The 19,899-nt window shown below is 40.9% G+C and overlaps 1 protein-coding gene across 9 annotated transcripts in view; it reads right to left on the bottom strand.

The window, feature by feature from the left end:
• The window catches only part of LRIG2 (leucine rich repeats and immunoglobulin like domains 2), a 50,970-nt gene extending 31,564 nt beyond the window's left edge, over nt 1-19,406 (bottom strand). For 5 of the 9 annotated variants that reach the window (XR_010886336.1, XR_010886335.1, XR_010886337.1 and 2 more), the window contains exons 1-15: nt 17,411-18,968; nt 13,180-13,251; nt 12,601-12,675; nt 11,976-12,110; nt 11,302-11,445; nt 11,024-11,167; nt 10,127-10,270; nt 9,729-9,872; nt 6,826-6,906; nt 5,982-6,053; nt 5,770-5,838; nt 4,402-4,565; nt 2,919-3,239; nt 1,663-1,944; nt 335-784 (exon numbers count right to left, since the gene is read on the bottom strand). Coding sequence is in view for 5 of the 9 variants with exons in the window: in XM_067310690.1 (XP_067166791.1) it covers nt 335-784; nt 1,663-1,944; nt 2,919-3,239; nt 4,402-4,565; nt 5,770-5,838; nt 5,982-6,053; nt 6,826-6,906; nt 9,729-9,872; nt 10,127-10,270; nt 11,024-11,167; nt 11,302-11,445; nt 11,976-12,110; nt 12,601-12,675; nt 13,180-13,251; nt 17,411-17,553 (2,440 nt within the window). In the remaining 4 variants the exon portion in view is untranslated. The other 4 variants (XM_067310692.1, XM_067310689.1, XM_067310694.1 and 1 more) reach the window with 4 other exon arrangements.
• Between the last annotated feature and the right edge of the window lie 493 nt (nt 19,407-19,899).

Here is a 19,899-nt window from a genome sequence, read left to right as displayed (position 1 = left end):
GAACAGACATTTATGTGCTTTATTCCGGGTCCTGAAGACATTTTAAAGTTAATTCAAATACTTATTTATTCCCAAACTTGACTGTTTTTCCTCAATGTAAAACAAATTTAGTGTTTAAGGAATAAATACATGATTAATATTTAAAGCCTCTAAACTTGCCTCTTTCCCCTAAGAGATAAAGAAATTAGAGCAAATCCCTGAAGACATTTGAGAAGGAAAAATATCACTCCTTCCTAAATGTTTGTCAGTTCCAAGGAATCCAGAAACTTCACCATTCTAACAAGTGTTTTGGGTTTTAAAAACAGCACTAAAGGATGTTATTTTTGAAATTTACCTGTGTTAGTGATGCTGTAATCTTCACTCTTCCTTCTCATGTGATAGATGACAATAACCCATACCAGGGAAGTTCCCACAACACAGCAAACCACAACAATAATCACAATGCCAACTGTTGTCCAGCCATCTTCCTCGTGGATGATGCCACTCTGGGAAGAATCACAGTTTGGGGAAGCCAGGACATTTAGGTAAATATGGCCACGCTCAGTGCCCAGTGTGTTGGACATTATGCATGTATACTTCCCGGCATCCTCTAGTCCAGCATCCACAATGATAAGGAGTTGATTGGCTGCAGCAAAAAAGTGCCGTTCTGTCACTGTTAAAGGCCCATCATCTTTAGTCCAGTTGAGGCGAGGGGCAGGACTGCCACCAGCTATACATTGCAAGACAGCAGTTTCACCTCTGGTTACTGTCCTGTCTTCCAGGGGCCTAACGAAGGAAGGAGTTTCTGACAGTGGGAAGGAAAACAAACAAACAAAAAACAGTTGTAAGATAACATCACAGTGCAGCGACACTGTGCATACTCCAAGGGATATAAAAACCTGATCTTACAATCTGAAAATAAAACTTGAGCAATGAAACACAGGAGTCAGGAAATCCTATGAGGTCATCTCTTCTATGGATCACTACAACAAATGAAGGTACAGCAAATGTCCTGAAAATGATTCTAGCCACATAATCCCATCTGCTTTATGTATTCCAATTTGAAATTTGCATATGACTAACATTAAAAGTCAGTGTTTTCAAAAACTATTGCACTCCAAAAGGAACTGTCCTTCCACTTTTACTCCGCACATTTCATGTTATCTGTGACTGAATTTGTCCCAAGACAACACAAAAATTATCTAGTCTGCACTGTTGGATTGATATATGCCCCTCAATTCTCACCTGCAAAGACCATGCTAACTTCACTGGTTACCACTTTGGTTTCTCATTGCTTCTGCCCAGCCAAATTCTAGTGTATTTTATATCTGTTCTCCATTTCTAGCTTAGTTTCTAAAGCTTCACTGTTCAACAATTTTGTCAAGTGCAGCATTCAAATCCCCCCAAACCAGGCAAAGCAGTTGCTACTTTGCTGCCCCAGAGAACACCTGCCATCCTTCATTCCTTTAAAGCTGGAGGGGGGGGAAGCCCTGGAGGGGAAAAAAAAAAGTCTTCTCTTGTTCCTTACTGCAGAATATCATCTACAGCCAGAGAAAGAGGACACTATGCTCTTTGTATTTTAATTTCATTCTTTGGGACTTAAGCCTGCTACTTACAGATAAGCTACACTACCACTGCAGAAGTGAAATGATCCATTCAAGCATAGATAAGCATACTGCTTACCTAACACAGTCAGCGTGGCATTTGCTGACAAACCGCCTGCAATGTTTTGTGCCATACAACTATAGATTCCCATGTCTTCTATTTTTACATTTGCAATGAAGAACACATCATCCTCAGGCATGACATGCATCCTCCTCTCTCTTGCAGCAGGGAAGTCTGTGCCACCATCTTTCTGCCAGGAGATCTGGGGAGTAGGGTGGCCCTCTGCAGCACACTCCAGCCGGGCCATAGCCCCAGTGCGGATAGTAAGATCCATGGGGGTTTTCAGGAAGGAAGGCAGTTCTGGATTAAAGGCGACATTACCATATCAGTATTTTTAGTACTGGGGAGAAAGCAACAAAAGCTCCCTAATACAGAGAATGTCTGCAAACAAATCTGAGACACACCTGTAGTTCTTCCTGGTCAAGGCAGACACTTCTGAAGAGCTGCACAAGTTCTCAGTGGTCATTTCTAATAGCCTAGCCTCCAAATTTAAACATACCTACAGTGTTCTTCTAAAATGATCTAATGGACAAACAGTCTCATGGTGAGAAGAGAGGGATAAGCTTTCACCTTCTTAAGTCCTTTGTCACACTTTTTCTTCCCCTATGAAAGGGAAGGTGAACTTCCATCTTTGGAGCCAAAAATCTGTATTACCTGTTCTTGACAAACAAAAGCAACACAGGCACTTCTGCTCTCAACTACACATGGGGGGGGGGGGGGGTCATCAGTGGTTCAGTAATCTACTGACTGATGTAAACACTGTCTTCTCATCTCTCTTCTCTAAAGTTAGAATAAAAGAAATTCTTCATTATGGGCTAAAGACCAAGGACTTCATACTTGATTTTTTAGAGTTTGTTTCCCATCCCACAATTATTTCTAGTCAAGTCTTCCCTAGCTTTGCAAGCATGTGGGGAAAGTGCCTCCTCCTGATAAGACAGCAGAGGGAGCTTTTAGTTTAAGAGACTTCTGCCCCCATTCAAATAGATAAAAAACTACTTGAATTATAATGAAAGTATGGGAGACATTTGCCCCTTTTCAAAGTGAAGAAGAGAAGGCTTTTCACCCACAAAAACAAATCATTTTTTTATAAAGTTGTCTGATGCTTCTAAATACCAGTGATATACATTCTTGCAAGACTGTGGTTTGGGCCAGCTCTAGTTGGGAACTAAGGAATCTGAACAGATTTTATAAAAGAAAGTGAAGAACAGATTCGTAGCTATTTAAATAAAGATTTAGGTTAAGAGTGTTTCTTCTTTGTTACCATTACTGCTTACCATTGACTGTCAGTTTGGCTTTGTCAGAATAATTGGAGCCAAAGTGATTGGTGACGATGCACTGATATTTTCCTTCATCAGTGAAATTCACATTGAAAAGATGCAGGACAGTGGTATACTCAACCACCTCATCACTTTGCTGCTGATATCTGGCAAAATTCTCAACCTCTGCATCATACAATACTTCACTGTCTTTACGCCAGGCAATGGACATGGGTGAATCACTGCTGCTCACAGCAGTGCAAGTCAGGGTCACATTCATGCCTCGTAGAGCAATTGTGGTCTCAGGATGTACTCTTATCTGCGGTTTAGGGAAGTTATCTGAAAATAAAAGCAACAAGATTAGCTACTTTGCTTTTCAACATGCAGTTAGTATTTCAAGAAGAGACCCTGAAAGACAGTGTAAGTAGAACACAAGCTGTGGGAACAAATATCCTGCTTGGGGTGCATATATTCAGCTATTTTCTGTTGGAAATCAAGCTGTGAAAGATGATTAGAACCACAGGCAGGAGTACAGAATAAGCACTGAGAACAGTCAACATAAAAGCATGGTCTCGAGCAGCACCTCATTTTCTACAACTGTCTGGAACTTTCTACATTTAGATTATACACATAGGCCACGTTTGGCCAAAGAGCCAGTGTAATTTTATGAAGGGCAGACTTTAAGGAAATGATATTTTTCAGATAGTTTAAATATCTTGAAGATAAGCCTTTAAGTTTTACAAGTACAAAGCATAGCAAGCGAGCAGTTCACACTATCTTATCCCACTCAAAGAGTTATTTAAACACCTATCATTTCAGCAGAGACATTCTTGTAAGCATATGTATACGGTTCAGTGTCAGGCACCAGGGTGGTAATATTAGAATGGGGAAGTGGGTGCTTGCATCACTATTGAAATTATCATCGCTTTTACCACTGAAAAAATGAAAAGAATCACATATACACCAGGCTCTACTTCCAGGTCTGCCAACATGACTCTGGGAAAAGAGACTCTCAGTTTGAAATCTGACAGTTCAGTTACAAGAATAAACAGGCTTATGTTCGAGAAACTGTGGTGGTGGAGACTAGATAAACATTGCAGATACAGACCATCACACAATGTGCCAGAGTATCAACTGTCCTAGCCTTGCTGGGTACAGACAGTACCAATAAGGAAGTGCCAAATAGCTTTAATAAAGCAAAAAGCCTTCAGAAACAGTAAGAATGGAAACAATCAGCTTTAACAGTAATCTAAATGAAAAACAATGCAGTCTCACAGGACTGCTCCTGCAGTTTAGTTTTAGTGCTCAAATACAACAGAAACACAGAAGAAAAACAGAATTAAATCTAAAACCCAAAGGCAGACCCAAATGTACACAGTCCCACACATGCATTATGGCCAAGACCAAGTACGTCTAGCAGTGCTACAGCTTGGTTTCAGAAATGTACCTGTAGAGATCTGTGCTACTATTTTTTATATCAAAAATGATTAAAAATACAAACCACAGACAAAGTCATCAGGGTTCACACTGAGAAGGCTTTGTCCTGCTAACCATTCAGGGTGAGCACAGCTAACATTTACAGTCTGCTGTAAGTGGTTATCAGTGAGCCACTGTGGCAGCCATTTCAACTGGCAATCACAAAGCAAGCTGCTAGTGTTCAAAATCCTGCAGAAACAAGGCAAGATGAAAGAGAGATTAAAGTTTATTTCACACTCCTACATGTGATTTCATCCACCAGAAAAGTATACACTTTCAGAAATTACAACTTACAGTATTCTTCTACACCCATACGTCTTTATTATACAATGTTAGTTATATATGCTATAAACAGTCCAGAAAACCATTTTTGTATCAGCATTAAAACTTTTTTTTTTTAAACTTCTGAGGAAAATAATCTTGTATTTTTAACTTTGAAACAAAGTATTAACCATGTCTTTACAGTTACCTCATTCCTCTTTAAAGCAGTTAATCCCCCCCCCCATGCAACACTGCAGGGCAGTCCATCTCTCATACTAGACATTTGCCATTACTTTGTGGATGTAAGCCTCAAAACTCATTTCCATGCCAGCTAATAAATATTTAAGAATGAAAATGAGTTGTTCCGCATAGGTACTATTGCGGATTTTATTTTATTCTCTGCTCCATGAAAACAATGAGGAAGGAGGATAGGAAACACTGATGGGTTGCTTTTTCCTCAGCACATGCTTTCAAAGTATCTGAAATCTTACACATAACTACTATTGACTGGAGAGGAAGTCCACCATTTTAGCAAGGAGTGATCTGACACCTAAATGAATCTGGTAGATCTGGAGAGAGAAAGAAAAGAGGGGCACACAGACAAGCCAAGATTCTATCCTGCCATTTGCCCATACATACTGCTGATGCCTCATTTCTAATATACATAAGAGAAGGCAATGAAAGTCTTTTGTCTTTAGCACCTAAAATGCATCTCATCACCTTCTTCCTCACACTGGCAGAGATTAACTAATTGGATAACAGTTTTAAAACAGATTACATGATGTTCAGAGACCTTATCTCACAGAAAGGGCTGTGTTACTCTCAGATTAGTCAAGAGTATGAAGGTCACTACACATTATAATATATTATAATATTATATATATAATATTATAATATTATAATATAATAATGGCAAGAAAATTTATTTTCTATTAACCGCAATTCAGAAGATTGAGGTGCAGATTTTAGTAATCCTTAGATCAAAATAAGTATACTGTCACTGACTTTTATTCAATAGTTTATTAGCATAGCTTTAAATACTTCACGATGAAAATGGGATGCACTTTAGTCAACTTCAGCCAATCTTACAAGGGACAAAGTAGAACTAACTAAAGAACCAATGTGAACTTACAGCTCCTTCAGATGTGCCTGGGCAAATGCGTTTTCTTGGATGGACATTACTGCATTGTTGCTTAAATCCCTGTAAGTTAAGCAAAGAGAATCATAATGGAGTAACTTGATTTCATATACTACCACCAGACAGTCAGATCCTTGAAAGTCTGAGAGGAAATACAAAACTGAAGCAAATAAATAACTAAAAGCTCTACAAAGCAAAGTACTTACAAATGTTCAAGTCCTTCAAGACCAGAGAAGGCTTTCTTTGTAATTGACTTAATCTGGTTTCCTTGCAAGATTCTGAAAGACAACCCCCCCAAACCCAGAAAACAGACTAAACGTCAATATGAGTTCAAGAATAAGTTCAATAACTAAGTGCTTTCTAATCCTAGCTGGGCTAAAAAGACCAAATACTATTTTTTGAGCTTAAAGGCTCAAAGAATATTCATAAGAACAGGTTTCCTTTTTCATTCTTTATGGATTTAGGTTAGTGATGGGTCAGAGGATCAATTTATGCTAGCAGAACAAGCTATTGATAAGTAGAACTTGGAACAGAGCAAGAACCTCCTAATACCAATCCGCCACAATCACATTAGTTCCTGAGACTGCACCCTCATACCAAGCTACTTGTTGTAAGTGGTATCTGTAGTTCCACGGGATGGCATACCTTCCTACAAAGCACATAGCCCTGCATGAAGAGTGCATAGCTGAAGTACTCAAAAGCTGTTAACTCACTGCTGTTTTGGATTTGGTCAAAAAGATTTCTTTTGGAATAGGGATAAATTTTAACCAAACTAAACAAGCACTAAAAATGACAATCATTGCATAGCAGGACTGGGCTATTTGATAAAAAAGAAAAAAAAAGCAGCCAAATACTCGTGCTTAATTCTTTCAAAGTGGTCCTGCCAGGCGATCCAGCCCTACACAGGCCCAAAGCTACTGGACACGGAACCCTAGCCTATATGGAGAGGCCTAGCACAGAAGGGGTAACACACCGAATACGACAGCTCACTTTCCCTCTAATTCTGCTTGCCTGGGAAATACTGTCATTTCAATGATTTGTAATACATACAGTTTGTCAAGTCTGCTGAGTCCTGCAAAGGCTTCATTTGCATCTTCTATGGCCCATGAGATCTCATTGTTCCGCAAATCCCTGTAGGAAGAGAAGAGCCTTCTTAAAAGCCTTGGAACATCATCATGACCATTGCCAACAGTTAACTAGGGAAGAGAATTTATTGTTACATATGCCTAGTATGGTGTTCTGGGACAGCATCACCTGAAAGGTCTCAAATTTTTATATAACTAAGCTTGCCAGAAGATGAATATTCCATTTTAGGAATGCAAGGGAAAACAGAATTGTTCAAAATCAGTGCCTCAGACAGAACCACAAGCAAATCCTGAAGTACAATTTCTTGATGTGGTATTTAAGGAAAGACCCAGTCTGACTAGCAACTGTCATGTGATGGACTATTTACCAGAAGCTGGGAGAGACTCCTGAAGCAAGTTGGTTCATGCAAGTGAATTAACCAATACACTAGCAGCATTAACCTTCCTGAGTAACAGGCTTATAATAGCATTAGCATACTAAGAGATTACACACAGGTTATAGTGTAAGGCTGCCAGGCACAAAGTAGCAGATTTTCAGAATGAAGTTGTTATTCTGCTCACAGATCTCGTTACCAGCTAATGGGATTTCTGTCTGACCTCTGCACAGCACTTCTGCCCCTCACATAGAACAGTAGACTAAACAGCAAAAGCAATATAGCAATATGGTTTGGAAAGAATTAAATGTTTTTTTGAGAGATGGTGAGATAAATGCAGCAACATTTTTAGCCTGAAAGGCATGGATTGAGGGAAGCTTTCTTTAGAGCCACAGTTTTCATCTGTCTTAATACCATCATGCATAGCGGTATTTGCAAACATCAGTGTGTTTAAAGGAAGATACGCTGATGAAAAATAAGATATACTGCATTTCAGTAGATATTACATGTATCAGCTTGATAGTGCTTCCAAACAAGTCAACTGCCACAGAAAGCTATCTACATACACAGACAGTTGTACGTCTCTCTGACACTTCTTTCCTTGTGCTAACAATGGAAAAACGCAGTATCTACTTTCCCCTGTGCGAGATTATAAATTGTGTGGATTACCATTCTGGAAAAGATCAGAAATCAACCTCCAGGATGCTGTCAATGGTAATGCATCATTTTCTTGTTTTTCTTACTTTGAAATACAGAACTCTCTTCTTAACACCCTGCAGCAGTCACTTCCACATTTAAGATATGTACTTTAAAATTTAGGGCAAATAAGGAAAAGAGTGCTCATAATTCCATTATTCGTATGTCACTTACGAGAAATTAGCCAACACAGCCTTGACACTTGCTCACACTAAGTATTTTCAACTTGAATAATATTTCAAGGAGAAGATACTCAACATGGATACGATCTAACGAGAAGAGTGACCAGACGAGTAATATGCCAAATTTACTTCCAGATTGCTAAATCTCAGGACTGGAAACTAGCTTCCAGAATTCTCTCCAGGTTCGCTTCAGAATTTTAGATTATGAATACTGGAGTGGTGTCAGTGCTGAGCTACTCACAAGTACACAGAAAAGCCACACATGAAGTAAACATGGTGATAAGATTTTAAACTTCAAAGTTTCAATGCTATTCTTAGATACACCTTTAATCCTACTTTGCTCTCATTAGCTTGTAGCTTATATACACAGTTTCTACAGCAGGTTGCTCTAGTTCTCCTTTAAAGCTACCTTGCAGAATAGTGGCAAGAACTGAACATAGAGGCAAATTATGTCAGCTGCCTTAACACCAAAACAACCAGAATTGTAGTACAGACAACAATGGAAATAATCTGACAGCTACACAACATATCTTGGTGTCTGAAATATTTATACACTCACACTATTCAGACCACTTAAAAAGCGTGAGCAACCCAAAAGAAAAGTCCCTCATTCTGTGAGACAGAGTTTGCTCCTCACGCTTGGCTGGGCACGAATGCCTGGAGCCCTGTTAATCACCACTGTTCTCAGTCCTGTACATTCCAACTCTGAAGCAAATGGCCAGCCTCTCAGCTGTTTGATGCCCCTGAAGAGCCCAGCAAAACCTACTAATTAATCTGCACTTGTTCTTTTTCATGCTACTCTAAATCTAAGAAATTAGTTTTAATTATTTCATTAAAAAGATTGCATTAATGTTAACAGAATATGACTGCTTACATAAGTCTCTCTGGTGAGTTTGCTTATTTAAGCATTTATTTAATGAACTGACAGATGGGTTATAAACTTTCACTCCTTTCTCAACTACCATGGTTTAGGATGATTACAAGTGTTCAGATCTACTTGGCACTGATTTTATTTATTTATTTTTAAGAACCAGGATTGAGTCTTTTCTTGTCAGAAATATCAAACAGGCTACAGCTACTAGCAAAGGTCTTGGCAAATGCAGAGCTGTCCTCTGATGGCAAGAGGTACTCCTACACCTTTCCTCTATGCTGTGCCTATGACTTCAGCATGCAAGCAGGGTGGGCAAAACAGTACCTTCTGTGACTCGCAGGATTCAGTTTGGTTTCTTAGGTTCCAACCCTAACGCAACCATCAGTAAGAAAGCGAGGTCTGTACTGACAGTTGATCCCATTACTCACATTTACGCGAGCTGACAATCCATACCTTCTCAGAACTGGTATGCCATGCAACTGGGCACTCAAGGTCATCAAGCCACTGTTTTATACCACCACTAAAATTAAGTGCTTGGTTTGTTTCAGCTATGTCAGGATTCTATCATCTCTGTAGACCTAAAATAATCAGCTCTGCCACATCTGAAGGCAGGACAGCAGTACAGCAAGTGCCAAAACACCAATCTTATTTAGGCTTGCACACTGCAATATTCATTGTCTTTACTTCCAAAAGCTTCACTGCATTGAATCAAATGAGATTTTAACTAGAAGTCTTCTATACTTACAAGGTTCGAAGATTTGTCAGTCCTCTGAACACACCATCAGCAATGTGACTAACTCGGTTGTCACCCAGGTTTAGTTTCTCCAATAAACCAAGTCCCACAAAGGCAGACTCCTTGAGGCGAGTTAGCTGGTTGTATGACAAGTCTCTAGAAACATTGAACATATGTTTTAAAGGCAAGCAAGGGGGATTAACTATGAAGACACTATCAAACAGGAAGTCTTGATTAATTTCTAACAGAACACTTATAAAAAAAAAATAAGTAAAATAGACAGCATTACCATAGGCCTAACAAGTAAACTGAGCACTTTCTCTGGTAATTCATTCTTCTTAGATATGTGCTCTCTAATCTGTTACTTGTAATGTTACAAAATCCCCACTGAAATTCAGCCCCAGACTTACAGTTCTGAAAGTCTTTGGCAGAACTCCCATGCATCTGGGCTGATCCTGTTAATGGCATTCTGGCTAATGTAGAGCTGTTGCAATGTTCGCAGACCATACAGCCAGCCCTTGTTTACTTCTGTTAAGTTATTATGTTCCAGTTCTCTAAGGAATTAGAGGGAAAAACATTTGCCAAATAGACAATCAATGAAACACACATTTACAAAATTTCACCTTGTGGATCTCAAAATGATTTACTAACATTAAATCCTACAGAATCTGAAATGCATGACTATATTCATTCCACAGGAACCAAACAAATGAACAAAAGTGTACAAAAAGAGAGCAACACAGCCACAGCTACACTGATCCAGTAGTGGAAATTGAAACCGTGGCCATTTACTCTCAAATGTAAATGTTCCAGTTCTCAAAGATTACTTATTTTTCAAAAAAAATCTTTTGCTAAGAGCACATGGCACAAGCCTGTGCTGTGTCAAAGAGTCACACAATAAAGAATCGTCCCATGTTATGGTGAGTGCAAATGCTTTCTTACAAAGCTAAAAGCACTGAGTTTAGAATACTCCTTTATTAGGTCTCCTACTGGTACCAAGGTGCAAAAGCAGTTCAACAAAGCACACTAAAAATCAGAAAGCTGACAAAGTATCTTCACAAAACTGCAAAATGACTCAACCAAAGCATCCTTGATCACCAAGGAGAAAGAAGCCGGGGGAGAGAGCCAGCATCTTTCTACCTCTGAAGTTTCCAGACACATGAAATCAAACTAATGGGAAAATACAGATCTGTAAACTAATTTCTTCATCAGTATTTCAGTACAGTCTAGATGTTAGGGAAGCCATACAGGAAATGACCTCCACAGCTAAAGTTCCTAAAAGAAATTCCATGACTAGGCATACTTACAATTCTTCTATATTATTCAGGCCAAAGAATGCTCCATCCATCAGTCTGCTAATCCCATTGCGCTGCATTTTTAATGATTTTAAGGATTCCAGGCCTTGGAATGTAAGACTTTCCACTATTTTAATACGGTTCCTTTTCAGTTCCCTTATATAAAGATGACAATCAAATATTAAGACATCTTTTGATAAGCAACACTTTGTGACTATCAAGAACACATACTGAGGTGAGCAATACAGCTATAAACACTGTCTTTTTAAGCTTCCAAAAGTGCTACTTACAGAAACTGTACATGAGGTAATTTGAAGATCTTTGGTGGAATCACACTAATTCTATTTCTGTTTAGCTTTACCACCATTAGAGAGTTAGATAAGTTATCAAGACAGCCAGCTTCTAGGGTAGTTATTCTGTTGTTGCTCAGATTCCTAGGAAAATAAGAGGAAAAGAAGCTTTTCAGAACACAAAGAATATTATTAACAAAATTGCACAAGAGCTACTACAAGCAATTAATTATTAACTCAAGTTCCTTAGGAAGTAGCATCAGAAATCAGAATTCTGGTACCCCAATTTAAGTCATTTTTCCCTACAGGAATCACTGGTAGGAGACAATTTTTACTGCATGCCCATGCTTCTGTTAGGCATGGTTAAAACAATGTCAACAGTGATCTACTCAAGGTAAGCAAAAAAATCATTCTATGTTCCTGCTGGCTGAAATACCAGCGCTTTGACATCAGCACTCATTGTGTTCAATACTATCTGGGAAAACACAATACAGACTTGGTATTAAAAGTATTTTATTCTAAGCACATTTGCAGCTACAGTGAGCACTGCTGCCAGTTCAAATCCTTGCAGCAATACCTATAGTGAGTAACTTGGAGTAGATGAGGTCTTCAACATTACTGCTGTGGAGCCAGGAGCCCCAGACATAATCACTCATGAGATCACTCATACTTACAGGTACTTCAATTGCATCCGTGGGAAAGAAGAAGTTTTAATTTCTGAGATTAGATTAGAACTAAGATCTAGATTCTCCAATGAAAGGTAAACTTGCAGCTGCTCAGCATTTATTTCTGGAATTGTATTATGTACCCTGAAAAATACCAGCAAAGATGATTATCAAAACATCCCATCCTTCAAGTTGCACTATAGGGTTCTGAGCATTAACATTATTAGTGAGTCTCTTGAATGGGAGATGTAGCATATACTTCAGTGTTAATTCATAAAGCAATACTGAAAACCCAAGACCCATTTGCCATCTTGACACATGAACAGATTCAAGTTTTGGGGCCTGTAATTGGACTGTTTCTTGTGGGAACTGTCATGCCTAGACCACCTCCCTCCCCTTCAAAACTGCCTGCCTTGGTTGACTGCATTTTATTGGTAATGTAGGGTGACTTCATTGTCCAACTGATTTGTATTTCTTTAAAGAGCGCTTACACGTTCCCTGAAGCACTTCAGACAAACAGTATTCTAAGACAAAGTAAGTTTTGCTTCCCTGCAACTTGATAGCAAAATTCTAATAATATTCTCCCACTTACTAAAGAAAAAAGGCAGAAAAAGGTAGACAAACTATTGCTTACAATGAGAGAAGAGTTATATTAGAAGTTGTTTCTCCAAAGTACGGAATTTCACTTAGCTCATTGTAATTCATTTTCCTAAAAAAAAAAAATTCTTTATTGGCACTTCGAAGAGGAGAAAAACTCTATCCTACAAAGCAGAATTAACTCATATCATAACTTTTAACAATTTTATTATGTTAATAACATGTAATAGCTGACAAAACAGATTCCTTAAAAGCTTGTTTAAATACTAATAATTTGAAAAATTTTATAATGAAGCACACTACTTTTACCATTAAAAAATGGATACCATTACTTTTGTTTAACATAGAATTAGCTATAGTTAAAACAAGCAGAAATCTCATTTCTTTTTTAAAGTAGTTGTCTTCGATCAGAAAGCTTTCTGTACACAGAATATCAGAGCTTTACATAAAATACATTGCCAACATAGCATGTACATTTTTAATTTACCAACACTGGATATTTCTGCAAATCAGACCAGATATCTGGACACGCATTAAAGGTCAAAACTTTGAAATGTACTAAGAAGAATTTTGGAGGAAATCTTTACTACTGAGTTTACCATAAACAATAACTTACACTTCTTGTAGTGTGTGAACAGACAAATCAATGCTCCAGTTAGATGACAATAAATGATTATGACTTAAATCCCTAGAGAACAGAGAAATAAGAAGTTATTCTATTTTCTGTAATAAAAGAACTGCACACTTTATGCATTTATGCAACCTAAAAAAAAAATAGAAGTTTTAATCTGTATTTTTGATATGCACAATTGCTCTGTCACTAAAAGGGAAAAGTTGCTTCTATCTTGTTCTACTGGCCAGTTATAGAAAAAAAGTCTATTTCTGTTTTAATCAACTAACTTGATTAAAAAGGCTTTTTGAAAGAAAGATCATACCTGACAGGAGCATTTTCCCTTTAAATCACAGGTCTTTTACAGTATCTCAAAAAAGAAAAACTTTCCAGGGATGTGAAAATAATCTCCTATAAAATGCCTGTTATTGAAGAGTTTTCTGTAACAACAATCCTCATCTTCTCAGTGCTTCTGAAAGAAGCTGACTAGTTAAGGCAGGCTTATTTTAAAGGAACAGCATACACACAATGACCAAACAAGCTGGAGGGGAGAGAAACATGAGGCTGAGAAGCTTAAAGAAGGGATGCCTTAGCTCCAGTTGTTTTTACTTACAGGAAACAAACGTAGGAATTGGATTGTTTCAATAGGCAAAAAAAAAGCAGTTAAGTCTGTTTTTAATGCCTATAATGGATGCTGATGTTATTTCAATCTCTTAAACTTTGAAGAAGCATTTTGCTTTTGCCTCAAACTTTGTGTGTCAGTTATTACAGGAAAAAAGTGAGTATATTTCTGTAGGCTAACTCTTTGAGCATGGACTATCTCTATTTGTGACATGAGTCAAAACATGACCAAAAAAATTCAGGTGTATGATGGAAACCTGGTTCTAGTCTTTCCTGTGTAGAGCGACAGATGTCACTCCACAAGGTTAATAAACCAATCTCATCAATGCATTTCTAGCACTAGTCCAGAACAGAGATGAACCCCAGAAAGCTCATGCTGACAGCCCAAGCATGGCATGTTGGAACAGAGCTGGCACCAATAACGAGTTTATGGAACAGTACTGATAACCTCACCATCATGAGCAAGCTGTTGATAGGTGCAGGTATATTCAAACATTGCCTATTAAATCAGAAGATCTGTCTGCTATCTAATTGTGCCTGCCTATCAGTAAGACATCACACTTCACACTCCATTTTCACTTCTAACATCATGGATAAAGCCATAATAAGCTATTTTCAGCTACAGCTGTTCATCTTGTGATGAGTTCCTCTCCCACATCATTTGTGCATCACTGATTCTCTTACATGACTACAGAAGGAACACGTTATATATTTATTACAGCTAATTTTGAGAACACCAGGAGGGGCTGTAGTTATGCTGACTCAGGAGACTCAAAATTATCCTTAACAAAACTATCATGTAACTATTCAGAAAATATTAAAATACAATTGGGCATAGTCAAAAATATTTCCATTGAAAGCCAGGCTCTGATCACCACACCATCTACGTGTATGTCTGTTTTAGGACCAACTATTGGGCATACAGTCAGTTTCAAGCAAATTTGACTGTCAAATCCATACAGATATGAAGCTCCTCCAAAATTGATAACTAGGTGCAGAAAAGGAATTCTATTAGTGCCCCTGCTGAAGAAAGGGTTACAGTGCAAGTTTAATCCTCCCTGAGTACCAGTAGGTGTCCGTAGCTGGGTATTAATAAGATCACAAGAACCCTCAATGCAGAGCAAGGTATTTGCAGTTGACCAGAAGACAGCTTCAGCAGAACCCGATCCTGTTCATTCCAGTGCTTGTGGAACAACCTGTATGCTTTGGTCTGCAAGTCCAGAGTCTGCTGGGAGAGAGGAAGAGCACTTGACACTATTTGTAGTGAACTCCTACTCAGGCTCATCAATAGAGATACAGCTGTAGCAATGAATTACTAAATTCTTGGGTGTCATGGCGAGTCAGATGGCTGTTAAATGTATTCTCTTAATTACATCAAGATGTAAATTATAAAGATACAACAGCAAACACAGGTTTTCAGGCAACTATTCTTTTCTACAATAAGAGAATCTGAAGAGAAGAACAATGCACAAGCAGTCACCGAACGTTATTCTATAGGCCTGCTTCGTAGTAATTAAGCCAGTCCTAAACACCAACAGCACAGAGGGTCCTGGGCATCCTGCAGGAGCCATGGCCCAGCGCCAGCCTGGCCCCCTGGAGCCATGCACAGCTTGGAGGGGGGCTGCTCCTCTGATCTCCAGAGTCAGATTAATATTAACATTACTGGAAACTTGATTTTCTGAGGCTTTCAGGAGGAATACACTGGTTCCTATTACAATAAGCTGCGAAAGTAACAGCTACAAGTGATATCAGAACTGACTTAGAAAAAAGCATAATTAAAAAAAAAAGTTATTCTTATCATTCAACATGAGATGATCATATGCTGAACTTTCCAGATTTCTATTATTTTCTAACAGCTTGAGATATGTTTTACAATCTACTGGCTAACAAAACTGCTGAAAGCTGCTTCCTTGTAGCAGTTGCTTATCTCCAAATACTAGTCTGCAGTGGGAGGAAGGAAAAAGACAGTTTTCCAGTCAGCAGCTACGAAGGAGCTATTTCTCATTGTGTATAGTGTTAGAACAGAGGATGTGACCAAGGGACACTTCACTTTAGAAAAGCTTTTCACCAAAAGAGTTGAAGAACAACTGTACTTTATTATTCATGCTCTGACAGACTGCTAAATTTTGACGTCAATCTTAACATTTCCTTTCCTTGCAGTACTTTCTTGGCATCAGTGGAGAACTGTTTATAGCAAACTCTGGACTCAGTGAATTTCCAGGGTGTGAAGTTTCTAATGGCCTGTTATCACAGAAATATATGCTAATTTCTATTAAGTGTTAAGTTAGGCACTTTTAATTGAGACTACTAGATCATTACCTCTGTACATCTAAGATCACCAAAGTTTACAGAGAAAGCAATATATCTCACCAAATCCCTTCATTATTTACCTCACTCAATGGCTCAAGAAGCTTTAGTGCAGCAATAGCAAGAAGTTCAAGTCAATTCCTGGCTTCAAGAAAATGAGAAATTTAAAGTTCTGTTTGTTTCCTATACTTGCTGAAGATTGGCAGTTTACACTTAGAACCAGTGACATAAGAGCCACAGTTCAGTTACAAATGACAAGAAGAAGCCACATTTTAATTCTCTTGATTTAATTGGGTCATTATGCTAATTCAGCATACTTATTCTTTTAAGGTAGTTTTTCAGCAGGCCAGTTATTTTCCGTCAGGGCACTGCATAATGTCAGCCTCTGAGAAACATGCCAATATACAGCATCTTGCTCAATGAACAAAACCCCATCATGAACAGGATCAGGGAGAAGAACTGTTTCTTTTCCCCAGTGACCATTTTTAAAGAGAAACACCCTTTCCTATCACTATTGCGCTGCAGGAGCAAAGGGTGCCTGAAACTACCCTACGCTGAACTTTAAAAGCAAATTCTGTTCAAGTAAAGGCTCTGTAGAACAGTCCAAATGTCAATGAAGAGCCACACGCTATTCTAGCTTTTAAGTGATAAAAGCAGCAGGCATTCAGAAGACAGGTTTAGAGAAGTGGCCGCAAGGACTTACAGCATCAGGCTGGACTAGAAACTAGAGTCTCCTTTTTTTAAAGTTTTGGACACTGTCTTCATGTGATCATGCAACTACAGCCTACACATTAAATGGGTAGTGCTGCATCCTCCTTGCTTGGCTGCACATTGGTTTCATCCCCTCTACACACCACTGCTTGAAAATCACAGGTAGACTGACCGATCACTAGATACAGAGTGAAATACACAGCCTGATTTTCTCTGTTTAGAGATCATTCAGTTATACAGCTAGGACTTCTATTTTCAGGCAGAACAAAATATAATTGCCTTGTCCTTAAAAAGCCAAAAACCATGAACCCCTGCCATTTTAAAAGCACTCGGAGTTTTACTGCAAGGCCCATGCTATGCAAGATGCAGAGCAAATGTGCAAACTGTGTATTTTAGAGATTCATCCAAAAATCATCTAAATATTCATTTTCAGCTGAACTAGTATTCATCTGTTAAGTAACTAAAACAGAATGCACACATCAAATTGATTACTTAATAGTTAGTCGTAAAGAACGTTCTCAATTCAGCCCAGCTAAGCACAACCACTAAAATGCAGGCATAACAAAAAAAAAACTTGCTAGCACCTAGACTTCCCTACCTTCTTTCACCACCCTCCAGGTTATCCACAAGCCATATGTAAGTTAGCAGGAAAAGTGAAGTTAGAGTTGCCTGAATACTTCCATCATGAAAAAGAGTTCTGAAGGTTCTTTCTTGGTCATTAAAAAAATAGGCTGGAAGCATCCCCTGCAAGTAGCTTGGAAGAATTATGAAAACCAAGAATTTTTAGTCCTCAAAGTTAGGTGAAATGATATCACAGAACTGAGGAGGAAAAGCATATCAGGGATTTTCTCATGTGAGAAAGATTAAGTTTTGAGTAATTTTAAACAGCTTTTAAGCATTATAGCTTGTTTAGATTCAGAACTTTTAGAGCTGTCTTAGTGAAGGAAAAATGTTGTCCCCCCACATGCTTTGGGTGCCAAAATCCTGAAAGCCACAACAGAGAACATGCACTTAATTATTGTTTGCAGCATATGTCAGATTGCATAACCTAGCATAGCAGCCAACACCACTTCTTCCCATTGCATTTTGTGCCAAGCAATTTTAAACACACCCTCTATCTGCTTGGAAAAAGATACAAGTATTTTTTTGAAGCTTGAAAATCCGCTCTCCCTAAATATCACAGACACCATTTTGCTTATTAGCCACCTGATGAACTTCCAACTCACTTTTCCAGGGACCAACACCTTCCTTGATAAGTGCTGAAGTTATGATAGTGTCATACTTTTCTAACCATGAAATACTTTACGGGACAAATTAGTTACATTTCTCTGCTGACATATATATTTTCTCTTAATCATTTCCAGTTGCTTACCATAAAGGAAGAAGAAGAGCTATATAACTACAAAAGGGGCAAGAAAGTGACAATCTTCCTTAAACATGCCCAGTTTTTTTAAATGGATCAGACTCCCAGTTCCTGCTTTCAGGAATGTCATTTCTCATCTTTGACTACCCATATAAAGGAATTCCTGGATTTAACCAAATACTGGTTTGTGTACTTCCACTGCCTTCCAAACAGACTTTTTTTCCTTAGCCTAGAAAATTGTTATTTGAGTCTAAGACAACTATCTACTGGGGAACACAATCGTTCATTCCAGCAGGGCCTGAGCATTAATGTGTGCACAGGAGCGTGAGTTTCTTGATATCCTTCATCCTTCAACACCTCTTCCATACTGGTAAGTCGTAGCCAAAGATGACAAACAGAACAATGAGCATTAGGGTAACGGCCAAAGAGGAATAAAAGCACTACACTTGACTCTGCATGAACATTATTTAGCACATTGTCTGTTTAAGCTCTTGGGGGCTCTGGCTGCCTTAAAAGAAAACAAAAAACAAAAAAACCAGGACATATCAAGGGGGGGGCACAGCTGTTTTCCTGAGAGGGAAGGCAGGAGCCACCGAGTTGCAAAGAAGCAAAGGGAGGCAGGGGAGGAGCAGAGGCAAGACCTGCCACGGCACAGCCCCAGGGCCGGAGCAAGGAACGGGGACCCTCCGACAGCCGGACCCGCCGCCGGCTGCCCGGGCCGCGCAGGCCCCTTCCAGCTGCACCGGCGCCGCTTCCCCCCAGCTCCCACCGCCACGCCGGGGGAACAAAGCCACGAAACCGCCACCGCCGCCGCCTCCTTTCCGGGCTCAGGGGTGTCCGGGCCTCTGCTCCACGCCGCCGCCGCACCCGTTAGTCCCCGGGCCCGGCCCGTCACCGCCGCCCGTTAGGCCGCGGCCTGCGCCGGGCCCGCGCCGCCGCCCGTTAGGCCGCGGCCCGCGCCACCGCCCCCCGCCGCGCCGCGGCCCGCGCTCACTCACAGCCCCGTGGTGCCGGCGGGCAGCGGCGGGATCCTCCGCGGGCCCGGCCCGCCGGGCAGGCGGTGGCGGCTGCAGTCCAGCAGGCCGCGGCGGCAGGAGCAGGGCGCGGCGCAGGGCCCGGCGGCGCCCGCCCGCGCCCACAGCGCCGCCGCCGCCGCCAGCAGCACCAGCAGGGCCCGCGGCGGCGCCCCGCGGGCGGACCGCGCGCCCGGCCCCGGCCCCGCTCCCCGCATCCCCCGGCCCGGCCCGGCCCGGCCGCGCGGCCCGGCCCGGCCCGCGGCGCGACCCGCTCCGCGCCTCTCCGCGCCACCTCAGCGCGCAGCAGGGCGGGTCCGCCACTGGCCACGCCCCTCCGCCGGGGGGGGCGGAGCATGGAGGAGGAAGCTCCCGCCGCCCCGCCCCCGCCGCGTGAAGTCAGCACGCAATAGGGGCGTGGCCTAAACTGGACACGCCCCCACCCGGGGCGGAGCATAGGGGCGGGGCTCCCGCCACATCGCACCGCCCCCTGCCGCACTACCTCAGCGCGCAGCAGGGGCGGGGTCGCCTCTAGCGACGCCCACACCCCGGGGCGGAGCGCAGGGGCGGGGCTGCCACCGCCCCCCCCCCCGTGGCCGCCCCGCCCCGTGTCCCCTCGCGGCGGCGGCAGTGGCGGCGAGGGAGGAGGCAGTGGCGGGGGGGGGGGCAGCGTCTCCGCGGAGCCCCGTTTCGGCGTTTCTGCCTAAACAG

The sequence above is a fragment of the Apteryx mantelli genome, chromosome 25, assembly GCF_036417845.1.
Source record: "Apteryx mantelli isolate bAptMan1 chromosome 25, bAptMan1.hap1, whole genome shotgun sequence".
NCBI classification, from domain to species: Eukaryota; Metazoa; Chordata; class Aves; order Apterygiformes; family Apterygidae; genus Apteryx; species Apteryx mantelli.
The sequence above is the reverse complement of the archived record's forward strand: the minus strand, read 5'-3'. Positions and strand labels throughout refer to the sequence as shown.